General features: G+C 40.4%; 1 protein-coding gene across 2 annotated transcripts in view; it reads right to left on the reverse strand.

The window, feature by feature from the left end:
* Positions 1-15,748, reverse strand: part of CTNNA1 (catenin alpha 1) — a 197,764-nt gene that overhangs the window by 33,493 nt on the left and 148,523 nt on the right. For both annotated transcript variants that reach the window (XM_007108937.4, XM_028493272.2), the window contains 2 exons: positions 14,687-14,839; positions 667-759 (listed from right to left, as the gene is read on the reverse strand). In XM_007108937.4, coding sequence (XP_007108999.1) covers positions 667-759; positions 14,687-14,839 — 246 coding nt within the window. The remainder of the gene's footprint in view (positions 1-666; positions 760-14,686; positions 14,840-15,748) is intronic.

Below are 15,748 nucleotides of genomic sequence, written 5' to 3' on the forward strand. Positions count from 1 at the left end.
GCTTGTGGGTAACCATCCTGATTCCAGGACTACCACATGTTGCAGATGGCCCTCCCTTAGGGAGGGTGTAGAATGGCCACTGCCTACTCTCCATTTGCCAGCAGTGGAGGACACTATATATTGTTTTTTTGGCTTCATTGGGTCTTCACTGCTGCATGTGGGCTTTTCTCTAGTTGCGGTGAGCGGGGGCTACTCTTCCTTGTGGTGCATGGGCTTCTCATTGTGGTGGCTTCTCTTGTTGTGGAGCACAGGCTCTAGGCGCACGGACTTCAGTAGTTGTGGCATGCAGGCTCAGCAGTTGTGGCTCGCGGGCTCTAGAGCACAGGCTCAGCAGCTCCGCGGCATGTGGGATCTTCCCGGACCAGGGATCGAACCCATGTCCCCTGCATTGGCAGGCAGATTCTTAACCACTGCGCCACCAGGGAAGTCCCGACACTATACGTTTTTAATGAAGGGCAAGGAGACAGTAACACATGATGCCTTACGGAAATATCACTTTAAGTCAAACATAAATTTCTCAAGCTATATGGACTGTGGATCAGCGTTCTGTCCTCAAGACTTCTATCTAAAATCCTAAAAACGAAACTAACAAAATAAACCTCATCCCCACTCTAATAACCCAACTCCAATTTGGTGAAACCTTAAACATTGCTGGTTGAACTTTACCTGAGGACAGAGGGCTTCTAGCTGGCTTGCAGACATTCGAACAAGCTTTACACCTTCTTCATTGTTTGAGATAGAACAGGCCAAGTTGGCAACCTAGAAGAAAAGATAAAAAAGACCTTTGAAGATTTTTCTCTTTTAACTGCAAAGGAAAACAAATGTACACCTATCCCATCCCTGACCTTTACAGAACAAATGACAAAAGCACCAAAGGTGTTTTACTTCTCACAGATTGATTACCTGCTTATGAGGACAAATTTTTTAGCTCTGTGCTAAGGAAATTAAACTCATAACACAGGTCACATTGTAAGTTGGTGGCAGAGCCCTGAAAGATCCTAGGGCTTGTAACTCACTGGCTTTACATGGGCTCTAACCTGCCTGAACAGTAACTTTAGAAAGAGTGTCTCCTGGTGTGAGACATGAGAAAAACTAAGGAACCAAAGGCACCAAAGAATCATTGGTACCCTCAAATAAAAATGTACTTTGCAGCTGTTCTTAAAGGAAGGAAATGGAAATTCTAAGCTGCTGTTCTCATTTGACAGGTGAATGGATGCTTACTTTAAGCCAAGATGAGTTTTATTTGAACACAAGGCTATTTTTCAAATTAAAAAAAAAGCATTGACACATCAAGATGGACCCAAGGCCATCCTCATCAGAAATGGAAGAAGAAACAGAGATGATATCCCATAGTTAAGAGCAAAACTGTCTTTTAACTGGTTTCTCAAAAGCACTGACAGCTGGACTGTTTCCTGAATGATGCTATTTCATTTGAACTAAAATCTTTACCTTGCCATCCAACTGCCTCAATGACACTACTCATGTAGCCAGAAACAATCTTTCCAAGTTGTATCATTCTTCTGCTGAAGCTCTGGCTGTGCTGGGAATGTTGTTCTGTAGCGGCTGCTAGGGCTGTGATCACTTACCAATGTTTCTAAATAAACAGGCTTGCCAATTCTGTTAGCAATACCAAGGACCAACTGAATACACAGTGCTGAGACATATCGTACCCCAGTTGCAAACTGAGTTATGAATGATAGAGGCGTAGGCAGTTGAATATCAGAGGCACTTTCTGAGAATTTAAAATGCCAGAGTAAACAAAGGCAATGGCAATAACCTTTGATTTTTCACTCCTCCACCCAAGTTAAGCAGATAAAGGCACAAGAAAAATTATATACCATTACTGTTGTTCGCAGTGTTACAGTTAGGGATTATCAGCTTTCTGTAAGACTGCGAACTATCACAATCCTGCAATGCCTAATCACAAGGAGAAACAAAAGAACGAACCTGCAACTTAAACATAAAAATGTACGGAAAAAGAAAATTAAGTCAGATCTTTAATGGGTAGGGGCCTTCAAAATCACACAGAAGAAGTAAGATTTATACTCCCTGAAGGTTACAATTTCACTTTCCAGTGTCAACTGGACCTGAGCAAAGAGGCACTTCTATTCATGATGACAGTCTATAGAGATAATTGTTGATTTCTATTTGTTTCCTTTAAAAGTGCTACAAAATATGACCTAAGCTAAATTCTGTAGAACATAAAACTTTTACAAACATTATCCCTCAAATGTACATTTGATGATGCTCTACTGAAGGAGAAAGCTTAAATTAGATGTGTTTATGAAGCCACAGCTTCTACTGCTTCACTGACTTAACAAGGCGTTTTGAAACCAAATATAAAATTTGAGGTTGATGACTGAACTAGCAATGTGGGACTAACAAAGATCCCCAGTCCCACCCCATGCCCACCATTTTCGGAGGCCAGTCAAATGTTAGATTCAGGAAAGTCTGTCACTGTTTCTGCCTTCCGCTCTCTAGCCACTACTAGTATAATTTTATATTCTCCCAATTTTATGAATCTGTATAACTCAGAAAAAAATAATTAAATTAAGAAGCAAAGGATTACAATAAGTATTATCTACTACAGATCAGACACATGAGATGGTGTGTGGCTAAAGGCTGAAATGGCTGACTTCTGTACACCATCTTTCCTGTTTCCTGATACAAATCCTAACAAGACTTGGGAAGACATTCTTTATTTTAAAAACATTACTTTAATGTTCTACAAGAGTACACTGCCTGTTTCAGGAGGCCACCCCGCCTGCCCTGGGAGGAGGAAGTGGGCGCCTGTCACTGACAGTCTTCTTCAGATGAATGAGCTTCAATTCACCCTCCAGGGAAAGCGCCACTCACTTCTAACAATGACAAATGTGCAAATGCAACATCTCGACCACAGCTCTCTGAGAAGCTAACCTCATACACTAGTGCCAGGCTTGACTGCCGTGAAAGCTGGGAATGAGGGAAGGGGCTTCCTAAATACCTCTTTGTGGGGCTCTAGAAATCTGGGATAGCAGCTCAGTAGACTGAAGAAGTTTCTCAAGTTTGAAGTAAAAATACTCAGAGCAGCTAACTTCCAGAGAACCTAGCAGAGCTGAGACTTTGGAGAGTGATGAGCAACATCTCTAATTTGCTCTGGGAATAAATTTTTATATCTTTGCTACCACAGTAATTTGTGTATTAACAATTTAAACATCTTAGATTCCCGCTAATCTAAGAGGTGGGCTAAGATTGACACTATGACTACCAGCTTTGGAATCATGAGGCCTCTTCTGCACCACTTCTGCCCATCCCATTTAAGTCTGGACCCTGTAGAAGAACATAACATTTCAGAAAACTTTCAACTCCCAGATTTAAAAAAACCAAAAAACAGCCCTGGGCTTTAGCTGGTTTTAGGAGTAGCCCAGTAATAATCTGTGCTGTGCAGGAAAAAACTGTCACAGCCAGGCTGTGTCAAATCAACAAATATGACATCTGTACATGACAGGAAAGACAACTTTTCAGACATTTAGGAAAGCTCTAGAATTTCTTTACTTAAATGAAATGTATGAAACAAGGTTATAAGGGGGAAAAAATATACCATTATGACAAATTTTCCTCTGTTATACAAGTGTTGATGACTTTAAATAAATTTAAAATTTGTTTAAGTCAAACGCAAGTTGTTTCCCACTGTCCCTTACCCTGGAATCTTTGCAGGAACACAAGAAGAGATTTGTTTTTGTTCTTGGTAATAAATTAATGACCTACTCTCATAGTAGCCTATACCTGTTGTGGCGATGAAACAAGTGACAAGAATTGTGGAACAGGGAGCTTTTAAGTCTAAGTAGTGACACCAAGACCTGAGTAGCATGCCATAAAGTTGAAGCTCAAACTCTATCTACATCACTTGCCATGTGATCTTGGGTCAAGCTACCACCTGAGCTTTCTTTTTAAAATGGTTGGGGCTTCCCTGGTGGCGCAGTGGTTGAGAGTCCGCCTGCCGATGCGGGGGACACGGGTTTGTGCCCCGGTCCGGGAGGATCCCACGTGCCGCAGGGCGGCTGGGCCCGTGGGCCATGGCCGCTGAGCCTGCGCGTCCGGAGCCTGTGCTCCACAACGGGAGAGGCCACGGCAGTGAGAGGCCCGCGTACCGCAAAAAAAAAAAAAAAAAAAAAAAAAAAGTTAAGCTCTCTGTACTCTCAAAAAATCCAAAGTAATAATAAATCAACTTTTCCAAACTTGTCATTTATGAAGAGAGAAGTCCCAACTGCACATCATATAAATTTCAGAACCACTCAAGAAATTTCTAACAATTACTTCCAAACCCACAGAAGAAATGATGATGGAACAGAGGTCAAGCTTCCAACTTTCCAATTTCCAGGGACGGGTGTTGGCTATCTTATTAGGAGGAACAAGATAGCTAACCAAAAACTGAAGCACACATGGGTGATAGAAAACTTCCAAACTGTGCTGTGATGATGACTGCATAGTTCTGTAAACTTAGTAAAAACCACTGAATTGTACACTTAAAATGGGTGAGTTTTATGGTATATAAATTATACCTCAATCATGCTGTTAAAAAAAAATGTAGGGTAAGCAGGTGAGTAATTCAGGGAAATTAGCAGGGGCTAGAAATGAGAAAACAGAAAATCAGAGGTAAGCAAGCACTGAAAACTGTTTATGAAGGGGAGTATGTGCGCCATTCTGTGGTCAGAACTTGGGTTTTTAATGGGTCTCATAAGGTAGATGCCTTAGATGAGAGAATCTGCACAGAGCTGGGACAGCCAAAAGGCAACATCCTAAGTGAAAGAGTGAATTAAGAGAAAAGTCAACATGAAGAGCAAAATAGTAGGATACTTGCCAGTATAAGCCCTAATCATTCCCTCAAGGAGGAGAAAAAAAAAAAGGTCCCTCCTGTAAATTCTAACCAAAGGCTGGCCCTCCTCAGGGGTTTAGGTATAGAAATTATATTATTTATCTGGCCCCCAAAACTTTTAGGTTTAGGAGGTTATGTATTAGTAGTATCCATAAGCAACTGGCAGAAGTAAATATAAATGGAAATTTTCTCTGATGGAAAGTAATCTAAACCCAGGCCTCAAAGAATTCCCAAATATGAAATAACAGTAATGTGAACCCACAATAAAAAATACAGGAAGTACACAAGGAAATAAGGCAACTTGAGCAAAAGGAAGCAAAAGAACTGTGTAATCAGATCCATGACTTGCAGATACTTAAATGATCAAAAGTATGTTTTTTTACATTAACAGAGATAACACAAAGGATACAAAGTATAGGAAAGGAAAAACACACTCAAAAATAACTAGGCAGGGCTTCCCTGGTGGCGCAGTGGTTGCGCGTCCGCCTGCCGATGCAGGGGAACCGGGTTCGCGCCCCGGTCTGGGAGGATCCCACGTGCCGCAGAGCGGCTGGGCCCGTGAGCCATAGCCGCTGGGCCTGCGCGTCCGGAGCCTGTGCTCCGCAACGGGAGAGGCCACAGCAGAGGAAGGCCCGCATACCACCAAAAAAAAAAAAAAAAAAAAAAAAAACTAGGCAGATTTAAGAAGGATCAAAATAGAACTTTAAGAGAAAAGTAATAATGTCTACCATTTCTAGAAATTTAAAATAATATCGACTAGACACTGCTGAAAAGAGAATTACGAACCTGGAAAGTCAAACTGAAGAAATTATTCAGGAAAACCAAGACATTTTCATGACATGGAAACCATAAAAGGAATTAAGAGACATGAAAGATAAATTGAGGTCTATTATTCAACTATGAGGATTTCAGAAGGGAAGACAGGGAGAATGCAAAAGAGGCAATACTGAAAGAGGTAACAGCTGAAATTTTTCAGCATGGATGAAACAATTTTCAGATCTGGGAAGATAAATTCTAAGCAGAGTAAATAAAAGGAAATCTACATCCTGACACACTGAAGTGAAGCTTTAGAACAGAGATGATTTTAAAAACAGCCAGAAAGTAAATACAAATTATCTACAAAGAAAGCTCAGTGAGACTGACTGCTGATTTCTCAACAGCAACAATGGAAGCCAGAGATAGGGTAATAATATTTTCAAATCCCTGAAGGGATGTAGTGGGGGGAATCATCCTAGGACTATACATCCAATAAGATTATTTTTTTCAAGAATTAAGCCAAAATAAAGAAACTAAGACAAAAGAAAACCAAAACCAATCTCAGAGCATTTACTCCAGACAGATCTTTCCTGCCCCAACTAAAGGTGTTTAATAAAGATGCTTTAGGAAAAAAGGAAGCAATCCCAGAAGGAAGGTTTAATATGCAAGAAGAAATGGGAAGCAATGAAAATATGGTATCAGGTAAATTTTATGCAAAAGTTGAAATAAGTGAATAAAGCAATACCAACAGTGTCTAACTCATGGGGCTAAAAATTAAGAGAACCAAAATACTGGACAACAATAATATCTAAGTTAGAGAATAACTAAAGTCAAAGCATTCTAAGATTCTCATATTGTTTCAGAAGGAGGAAAAGATACTACTTAACCTCAACCTCTGAATTAAACATGCATGCTTAAAATATCCAGAGTTGCTACTAATAAAACGGAGTGTATGATTTCCAAATGAGAAGAGAGGGGAAAAAAACAGAAGGAAGTGGGAGGACTCACTCAATCCAAAAGAGGGAAGGAGAGTTAGAAATAGAGGAGGAGGGATGGCAGCAGTGGGTTAAGAAGGGGAAAGAGAGAACAAAAATGCAATAGTAAGAATGAATCCACATGTCAATGATAATAAATGTGTGTGTACAAAACTCCCTAATTAACAGGAAAAAAAACCCTGCTAACCTGAATAACAGTAACTAAACATATGCTCTTTACAGGATACATTTAAAACACAAAGAAAAAGGAAGGTTGAACATTATTTTTAAAAAGAAAGAAAGCTACACTGGGATGATCAGGAGGAAGCACTGGACTCACAGACTCACAGCCCTCAGTTCTCCTAATATTGTTACTGGGAGACGGAAGGCCACATGCTGGGTTAGCTCTTCATCACAGCTCTTTGGAACTCAATTCAGTGTCAACTGAATGTTATGACCTTGCCATTTTAGAGGGAATTTACAAGAAAAAAAAATCATGTGGACTCTGTCACTACATTTATTACTCAAATGTTGAGGACCCTATGTATTAAATCATTCACTGCTCCTTATGTAAAAGTCCCAGGTAAGGATTTTTTTTTAACATTTTACGATAGGCTTATTTCCCATGAAAAAATGGGCATACTTCTTCCATTCTAAAGACAAGAATACAGAACTGATTGTGTGTCTTCCTTTCCTCCATGCTACCAGGAAGTGCAGCGCCACAACCAAACTCAAGCATGGCAATTATAGCTCGTAATTGTGCATTATTTCTCTCCTACATCCTGATTTTCTACATCTACCTTATATTCTCTTACATGTTTTTGTTCAAAATAAGCCATGCCAAATCTAATTTTAGGAAGAGGCAGGATATAAGTATCTCTAGTAACAGGATTAGAAATTGTGAATTTACTAAAACATCATAAACTATTTTAAACAGCTTGGCTATTTGATATTTTTTAAAAGGCTTTCATGTGTAGATAACCACCCAAGTGATATTGTCATCATTTCCATTTACATATTATTATACGGATCACTTAAAAAGTTCCCTATTTCTGTCTAATCTCCTGAATAATCTGTCAATAAGGCTAGGAAGGGTGCCTGTCTAAACACTAGTCCATCAGCTCTACTGGTGAGGCAATAGGAGGGCCTACACTCTTTTCTGAAGCAGGGCCAGAGTTGGGCAGAGTGCTTCCTTAATTGTTCCTGCCAACACTCCAAAAGAAAAGAATCTCAATGCTCCTTGAGAACAAGATACATCCATTGCCTTCACCTGACCATCCCAAAATTTGACTAGGTGGTTAAGTTCAGCCAAAAAAGCTTGGTGTTAAGGTGTTAAAATAGTAGAGGCAAGACACTTTGGTCTTACACAACCCCATGCATGTGAAATTACACACCCTTGAAAATGTGAGAAAACCAAGCTCAATATGCTCAGGAAATTCTTCTTGATTCCGAGGTCAGCATTCTTCCCTAAGAATACCCAACTGCTTTCATGCAAACATCCTACAGTCCTGGAAAATTGAAGCTTCATTTGATTTGCCATTTGCAAGAATTTCAGCCTATAGTATTGTACAGAAGTATTGAGAAAATATCCAAGATGTCACAGGCAGATCGTAGAAGGTCAGTGTTTAATTCAAATGCCCTTTACAGAGGTTTCTTCAAGGTCACTTTACTGCGTATTATAAGCACAACACAGAATAAAAGTTATAAGGCAGATCATTCAATTTGCAGTTAAAAATACACATTTCAAGCCAATAAAGCCACACCCTATGAAGTCCTGGATAATGGGAAATACTTGGTCCTGGGGTGGTGGTGGGGGACATAGCAAATAATGATAATCCAGCTCAAAATCATACCAGTTACATTTACTTTTTGGTTCTTAATTCACAAGGCAATGAACAAAATACTGTCTTATTGTACAGTGTCTCGGGCTGAGGGGAAAGGGATACTAAATGACAGTTTTTACAGGCAAGATTTCATGAATTGTATTTTTCCTATTTCACTCTCAATTCATGAAATTGAAAAGGAACCAGAAGACAGCAAAATTAAAGAAGGAAAACTGATTGCTCTTTAGCTATTAAGCTGCTCACAGCAAAGGAGGTAGGCAAAGAATGAAGCAATTAAAAAGGACACATGGGTGTTGCATTATTGACAAAAAGGTTAATATTTCTGACAGAAAATAAATTTTTCACCTCAATACACTAAACTGACAAGCAACATAAAGAAATCATTAACTTGATATGGGAGAAAGAGTCAAGTATAAAAGGTGTTATCGTTACCTTGAAGCATGGCCATGCCCTTTCATAAACATGAAAGAAAAGTCCTCAGTGCTATATTCCAGAACAGAAGAAAACGGTGAACAGAAGGGTCACCAGCTCATCAATACTGACCCTCAGCTCTTGCTCCCCTACTCACTGGCCTTGAGACGCACAACCTCTATGTACCCTTCACCTAAGAAAAGGGGATTCAATACCATGTGGGGAGGTAATAGATCCCACTGACAACTGTAGTGTGAGGCAGTCAGAGGTCCTAGTCAGACCCTGAGAAAATAAAAGCAGCCACATAGCAAACACTCTGTTATTTGCTTTCCCAAGTAAAATCACAGTCATTTAATAAGGATCCAATAGGCAGCAGGCACCACACAGCCTTCCAAACACTATGCCCACACAGAGGGGCTGGAGAAATTCACTTCTGCTCATAAAACCTCACGAGTCAGTATGTGGTTTTCATTCTTCAAGCTAATCTTATATTTCCATAATGTGGTATACAGAGAAGATACCATAATATTCCCATTTCTCTGTGGATGCTATCCCTAATACTACTCAGTAACTATTAATACATTTGAAGCAACTTTACATGACAACCCAAATTATAGCATAACCTTTTTTTTTTTTTTTTTTTGGTGGTACGCAGGCCTCTCACTGTTGTGGCCTCTCCCGTTGCGGAGCACAGGCTCTGGACGCACGGGCTCGGTGGCCATGGCTCACAGGCCCAGCCGCTCCATGGCATGTGGGATCTTCCCGGACCGGGGCACAAACCCGTGTCCCCCTGCATCGGCAGGCAGATTCTCAACCACTGCGCCACCAGGGAAACCCTAGCATAACCTTTTTACACTATTTTATTTGGCTGGGGTGGGCAGGGACAGAGATCAAGACAAAAATTAAGGAATTTGTAACTGGCTGAACGGCTAACTATATACAAAGAATTGTACAATCAACACAATGATTTCTAGTGGCAAGCTGAAAGAAAGGTTCTATCCTATGGGTTGTCTTAGACAGTATTTTATAAACATATTGGATAAAAGGAGAAAAGATATGCTTATTTTTTAAAAAAGAAAGAAACGATACAAGTTTGGAAGGGGCTGTCAATAATATGAAGAGCAATGCCAGCAACAGTCCTGACAGGACAGAACACCAGACTGAATCTAAGAAGTTTATACTGGATGAGTGTCAAAACAGAGAAAGCCAAACAACCAACTGCACCCACACAGACCAGGATGGAGAAGATGGAATTGAGCAGCAGCACCTCTGGAAGCAAAATCCTGGAGCTGACTAACTGTGAGGTCACTGCCCAAAAGCCAATGGGAGCTTTGGCTGCTCTATCTCCATCCGCCCACTCTTGCAACAGGTGTTCAATAAGGACTGGTACTTAAGTGGCGAGCATTCAGAGAAGAGGCAGAATGAAGAGAGCCTCTCAAAGGCCTGAGGAAATCATCTAGACTAGTACTGTCCAACAGGAATACAATGTGAGCCACATTAAGAGGTGAGATTAGAAAAAATATTTAATCTCAAGATAATATATTTCAACATGTAAACAATAAAAAAGATAATGAAATTGTTTACATTCTTTTTCCATGCCACATCTTTGAAATCAGGTGTCTATTTTCACTTATAGCTCCTCTCAATTCATTTGTGTGCAGCAGTAAAAAGATGGACAGGGAGTGTTCCAGAGAAGGAGACTGTGGCCCCCGCATTCCTAACAACCAGAGAATCCACCAGTGGAAGGTGCTGCCTCTGGAAGGAGGGAGTTTCCCACTACTGAATGAGTCTAAGAAAGGATAAGTGTCAATACAAGGATATTAAACAGAAGGGGATTTATACACCAGAGGGAGAATCAATGATTCTATGAGAAAGAACCATTCACTTAGGGGAGAAGAGATGGACTTAATCAGTAAACTGGGCTCCTAACGGGCGAACCTCCAGGGAAAAGTAAAACCAAAAAATGCAAGGAACACCAGATAAAACAAGTGGTAAATCACTGGGTAAATGGCCACAAACAGGATCTACATAAGCTGTAGGAAACAAACCTGCCCTGTCTTACCTCTTCCATGTGGTGTTTATGGCTGGGTAGCAAGCTATCCGAAAACCATGCACTCCACACTCCTTCAAGATGGGGAAGTGCTGTATAATAAAAAAAAATGTCTGGTCTTTGCACTGGATTCCTGGGAGGAAACTTCTAAATCCTTGAGAGATTTCAGGAGTGACAGGAGTGTCTTTCTTTTTTTTTTTTTTTTTTTTTTTTTTGTGGTATGCAGGCCTCCCTCTGTCGTGGCCTCTCCCGTTGCGGAGCACAGGCTCCGGACGCGCAGGCCCCGCGGCCATGGCTCACGGGCCCAGCCGCTCCGCGGCACGTGGGATCCTCCCAGACCGGGGCGCGAACCCGGTTCCCCTGCATCGGCAGGCGGACGCGCAACCGCTGCGCCACCAGGGAAGCCCAGGAGTGTCTTTCTTATTCATCATTTATGCTAACGAGGTAACTCCAGGTGAGCCCCTATATATGTTAGACTAATGAGATGACTGAGGATGGGGAGGCCACCATGCCAACCATGTGATTAGAGGATGGCGGCTTTCAGGAAAGACCAAGGTCCACAGAAGGAAGGGATTCTATCAATCATACCTACATAATGAAATCTCAGTAAAAACTCTGGATGTTGAAACTCAGTGGAGCTTCCTGGCTGAACCATCAATGTGCCAGGAGAGTGACATACCCTGATCCACGGGGAGAGGACAGGAAACTCTGTCTTTGAGACCTTCCCACACTTTACCTTATGTGTCTCTTCATTTGGATGGACCTGATTTGTATCCTTTACAATAAAATGCAGTCATAAGGATAGCACTCTCCTGAATTCTATGAGTTGTCCTGTCAAATTACTGAACCTGAAGTGGGCCATGGAAACCCTCCAAATTTGTAGCTAGTTGATCAGAAGAGCAGGTGGACTGGGGACCCTCAAACTTGCAGCTGGCATTTGAAATGAGGGCAGTCTTGTGAAGAAGGGATGAGAGGTCACGGGAACCCTTGAATTTATAGACAGTTGGGTCAGAAGTACAGGCGGGCTGGGGACTCCCCTAACTTGCAGTTGGCATCTATAGTGAGGGCAATCTTACTGGGAATCATGCCCTTTACCTGTGGAGTCTGTGCTAATTCCAAGTGGTTAGTGATAGAACTGTATTTCAGTATTTTAGGAGGACAAACATATCTGGCAGAATTCTCAGTGGCTGCAGAATCTGAGCCCTTCCTTTCCTGCCAGAGGCCTATCACCACCAGCCATTCCCAACTTTCACATAGCACCCTTACTCCCCCTAAACCCCAGGAAAAATGGCAAATGGCCCCTAAAACTGAAGTTGGCTTGCAGACATTTACTCCACTTAAGAGGGGGAACTAATAAAAAGAAAGGAAGATGTCAGGAGATTAACAAAATAATCACAATAAAGTATTTTACCTTTGCTTAAAACAAGTCTCTCACTAATTCAATGTTTCATTATAATACAAAAGTACTAGTGTGGGGAGGAGAAGGCTTCTCATTGAAGAATGAAGTTCTGCCTTGAATCAGGAATTTGAGGCTTCTATATAACAAACACTTTAAAAATTCATTTCCTTTCTATGCACACATGCAATTATATACCCTAGGATCTCTATTACCATAAATGTAATTTAAATGTTTGCAGAATGATACTACAAGGCCTTTGGTTATGCATCAAGCAATGAAAAACCATGTGTCATTTAATACACATATATAGTGTGTGGGAGATGGGGGTGGAGGGCATGGAGAGGGGAGAGAGGTGAGAAAGGAGTCAGAAGTGAGTTGTGACAGGGAATATCAAAATCTAAACATTAAGGGGCCCTTGGTTAGTTCAGAATGAAGTAAGAAGTATAAGCATGGACAAAGTTCCTGGAGCAAGGTCTCCAAACCCACCAGGTCCATCTAGTGCTTCTTACTGGGCATAAGGCTGTCCACTACACCAGTAAGCTTGAGTGGCACAGCCCTCATTGTGGGAGGAATGCAAGTTTACTTAACCTCTCTAAGCCTGTTTCCTTACCTGAGAATGTGGAAAGTACATTGTATTTGCATATACATGGTACACAGCATGTGCTCAACGAGTGTCAGTTCTGTTGGATGGAGAGGCTGAAAACTGTACAGCAGGTCCTTATAAAGGGCCCTCCAGCTGTAGAACAGAAAAGGACTGCCCTGTGAGGTTCCTCCTGCCATACTCCTTCAGATGCCCTTTCCCATGCCATTACTGCTACCTGTTAGCCAAGGCCATGGGCTGGCAGTGTCCTTGCTTCCTGCCTCACAGGCACGCTTTCTAAGATGTAGGCTACTTACAGGAGGTTGGCTTCCTGAAGACAATCTTTGTGAAGACAATCTTTGTACATTTGGAGGTTACACCTCATGCAGTCATATGACTACTGTGAAAAGATTACGCTTAATGGAGACACAAAATGCAAGCCTTCTAACCAAATGCCAGAATCAGTAACTTGAACAGCAGACTGACCTACGTATTTTGCACATAATTAATTCAGGTGAGAATAACGATTAATGTTCAAAGAAAACTAGATTTAAAATTAGTAACACATTTAATGTGATAACTGATGGTTTCCTTAGAATATTTTTATGGTACTAACCTGGCCTAATTTCACTATAAATCCAAACGTACAAGAAACACATTTTACATAAAAGGCCCATTTTCTGTTCTTACATAATGACCAACTTACCAAATGGTCTATGGAATATCTCTTCCAAATATTACATGTTTTACACTAGGGTTACAAAATTAAATAAGTTGGGTATATGCTTACAGTGTGTCCAATTTTTGAAATAAAGTAATAATGAAATCAATTAAACAGTAACATAATTTCAGTAATCAAAAGGTAGGAGGCAAGCCTAACTTATCTGGAAATTAAATAGCAACTCACTCCTTCTTCTTATAGCCAAAAAAACCAACCACTAACATACAGATGTCTACTGTTCAAACATATCTAATTAGCAGCACATTAGGGCTCAGTTTCTTCATTTTTTTTTTTGGCTGTGCCACGTGACCTGGCTTGTGGGACCTTAGTTCCCCAACCAGGGACTGAACCCACGCCCTCAGCAGTGAAAGCACAGAGTCTTAACCACTGGACCCCAGTGAAGTCCCTGAGCACAACACAGTAGCAGCACATTAGGGCTCAGTTTCTTCATTTTTTTTTTTGGCTGTGCCACGTGACCTGGCTTGTGGGACCTTAGTTCCCCAACCAGGGACTGAACCCACGCCCTCAGCAGTGAAAGCACAGAGTCTTAACCACTGGACCACCAGGGAATTCCCAATTTCTACAATTTTAAAACAAGATGATGGAGCGGAGTCTGTGTCTCAGGCAAAGGGTTAAGCACTTGACATACATCATCTCTTTGAGATCTCAAAATAATCCCTAGATAGGCATCATTAGTATCTTCATTTTATAGTAAGAAATGGGAATTCAGAGGGGTTCAGTAATTTGCCAGGATGCAAGCCCAGGCAGTATGGCTCCTAAGCTCCAGCTTCTAGCCACTACTTTCTACAGTGTCTTCTGAGTTTAAGCGTGTCATGATCTATCTTTATTTGCATTCACACCAAGTGGAGATGTTAAGTTTCCAGGATAAAGGCTACCTATATTTAATTATGTATGTAATTAATGTAAACTGACCAAAATGGTAGTTTTAGATAGACATTAATAATGAAAGACTTTCATCTTACACATACTGTACATCAGATGAGCCCCTAAATTTTTCCGCTGATTAAATACTGTGGTTAAAAATCACCACAGTCCACCAAGTTACACATAATTAATAAAATGCTAATACACTTACCTCAATTAATTTGTTGGCATGTTCACGGAAAACTTGGGCATATTCTTTAACTTCTTTCTCATTTCCATTCTTTGCAGCTTCAATCAATACTAAAAGTGGAACGTTGGTTTCCAGAAATGAATCTGAAACATGGTCCATGACAGCTTTGCGGAGCTAATAATTAAATTGTAAAAATTTGATTTTATTTCTACCAAGAAGCTAGATTGCTTTTTTTTCTCTTGCACTTTTAAATCTAATGGAAGCTCATGACAGTGTGGCTGCACTTATATGAGGACCCCTCATGTAATCCATGCAGTTACATAATCTGCAACACAGAAAACACAACTGTGGAGGTAACAGCTTACACTACAGTTACAGCATTTCAGCAACAGAATCTCAGTTTTCAAAATAAAATCCTTTTCTTCTTGGGAATTACAAAACTAAAGCTTGTATCTTAAAGGAATAATAAAAAACTGAACAGAAAACAGCTCTAGATTGAATTGGCACATAGCCTTGAAATATATATATAATTAGCCTAATTGGCTAAATAAAACTGAGAAGGGAGAAAAAAAGCACTTTCTGGTTTATCTGAACAGGGTGAGCACACTATGAACCTTAAAATCGAAAGGTTATCTTTATAACCATTTGTGATACTACTTTACCAAAAGGAAGATGTATAGATACATTCCATCTTTAATTCTGCTTTATATCAGACATGAATAAAATGTTTCTCCACTAAGTCAGGAGATTGTTTGTATTACTATAACAACTTACTTTTAAGTCTTCATACATTGTTTTACAAATTCAATCCAACTTTTTCTTAAAGACTACAACTCAATTTAATTCCAAAATGTTAATGGGATTATTTAACATTAAATGAAGAGAAAGACCCTCTGTACTTATTAACTCAGAAAACTGATGGCCCCAAATACCTCTATATCCACCATATCTGTACTAGAAACACAATTCCATCAAAGATCAAAATCAGAATGGGGCAAGTCAAATAAATAACTTCAATTTCTGTCTCTATTGTTTGTAAGTTAACATCACAAGATCCTTCAGGGTATTTTCACAGATCCCCAA

Source organism: Physeter macrocephalus, chromosome 8 (genome assembly GCF_002837175.3).
Source record: "Physeter macrocephalus isolate SW-GA chromosome 8, ASM283717v5, whole genome shotgun sequence".
NCBI lineage: Eukaryota > Metazoa > Chordata > Mammalia > Artiodactyla > Physeteridae > Physeter > Physeter macrocephalus.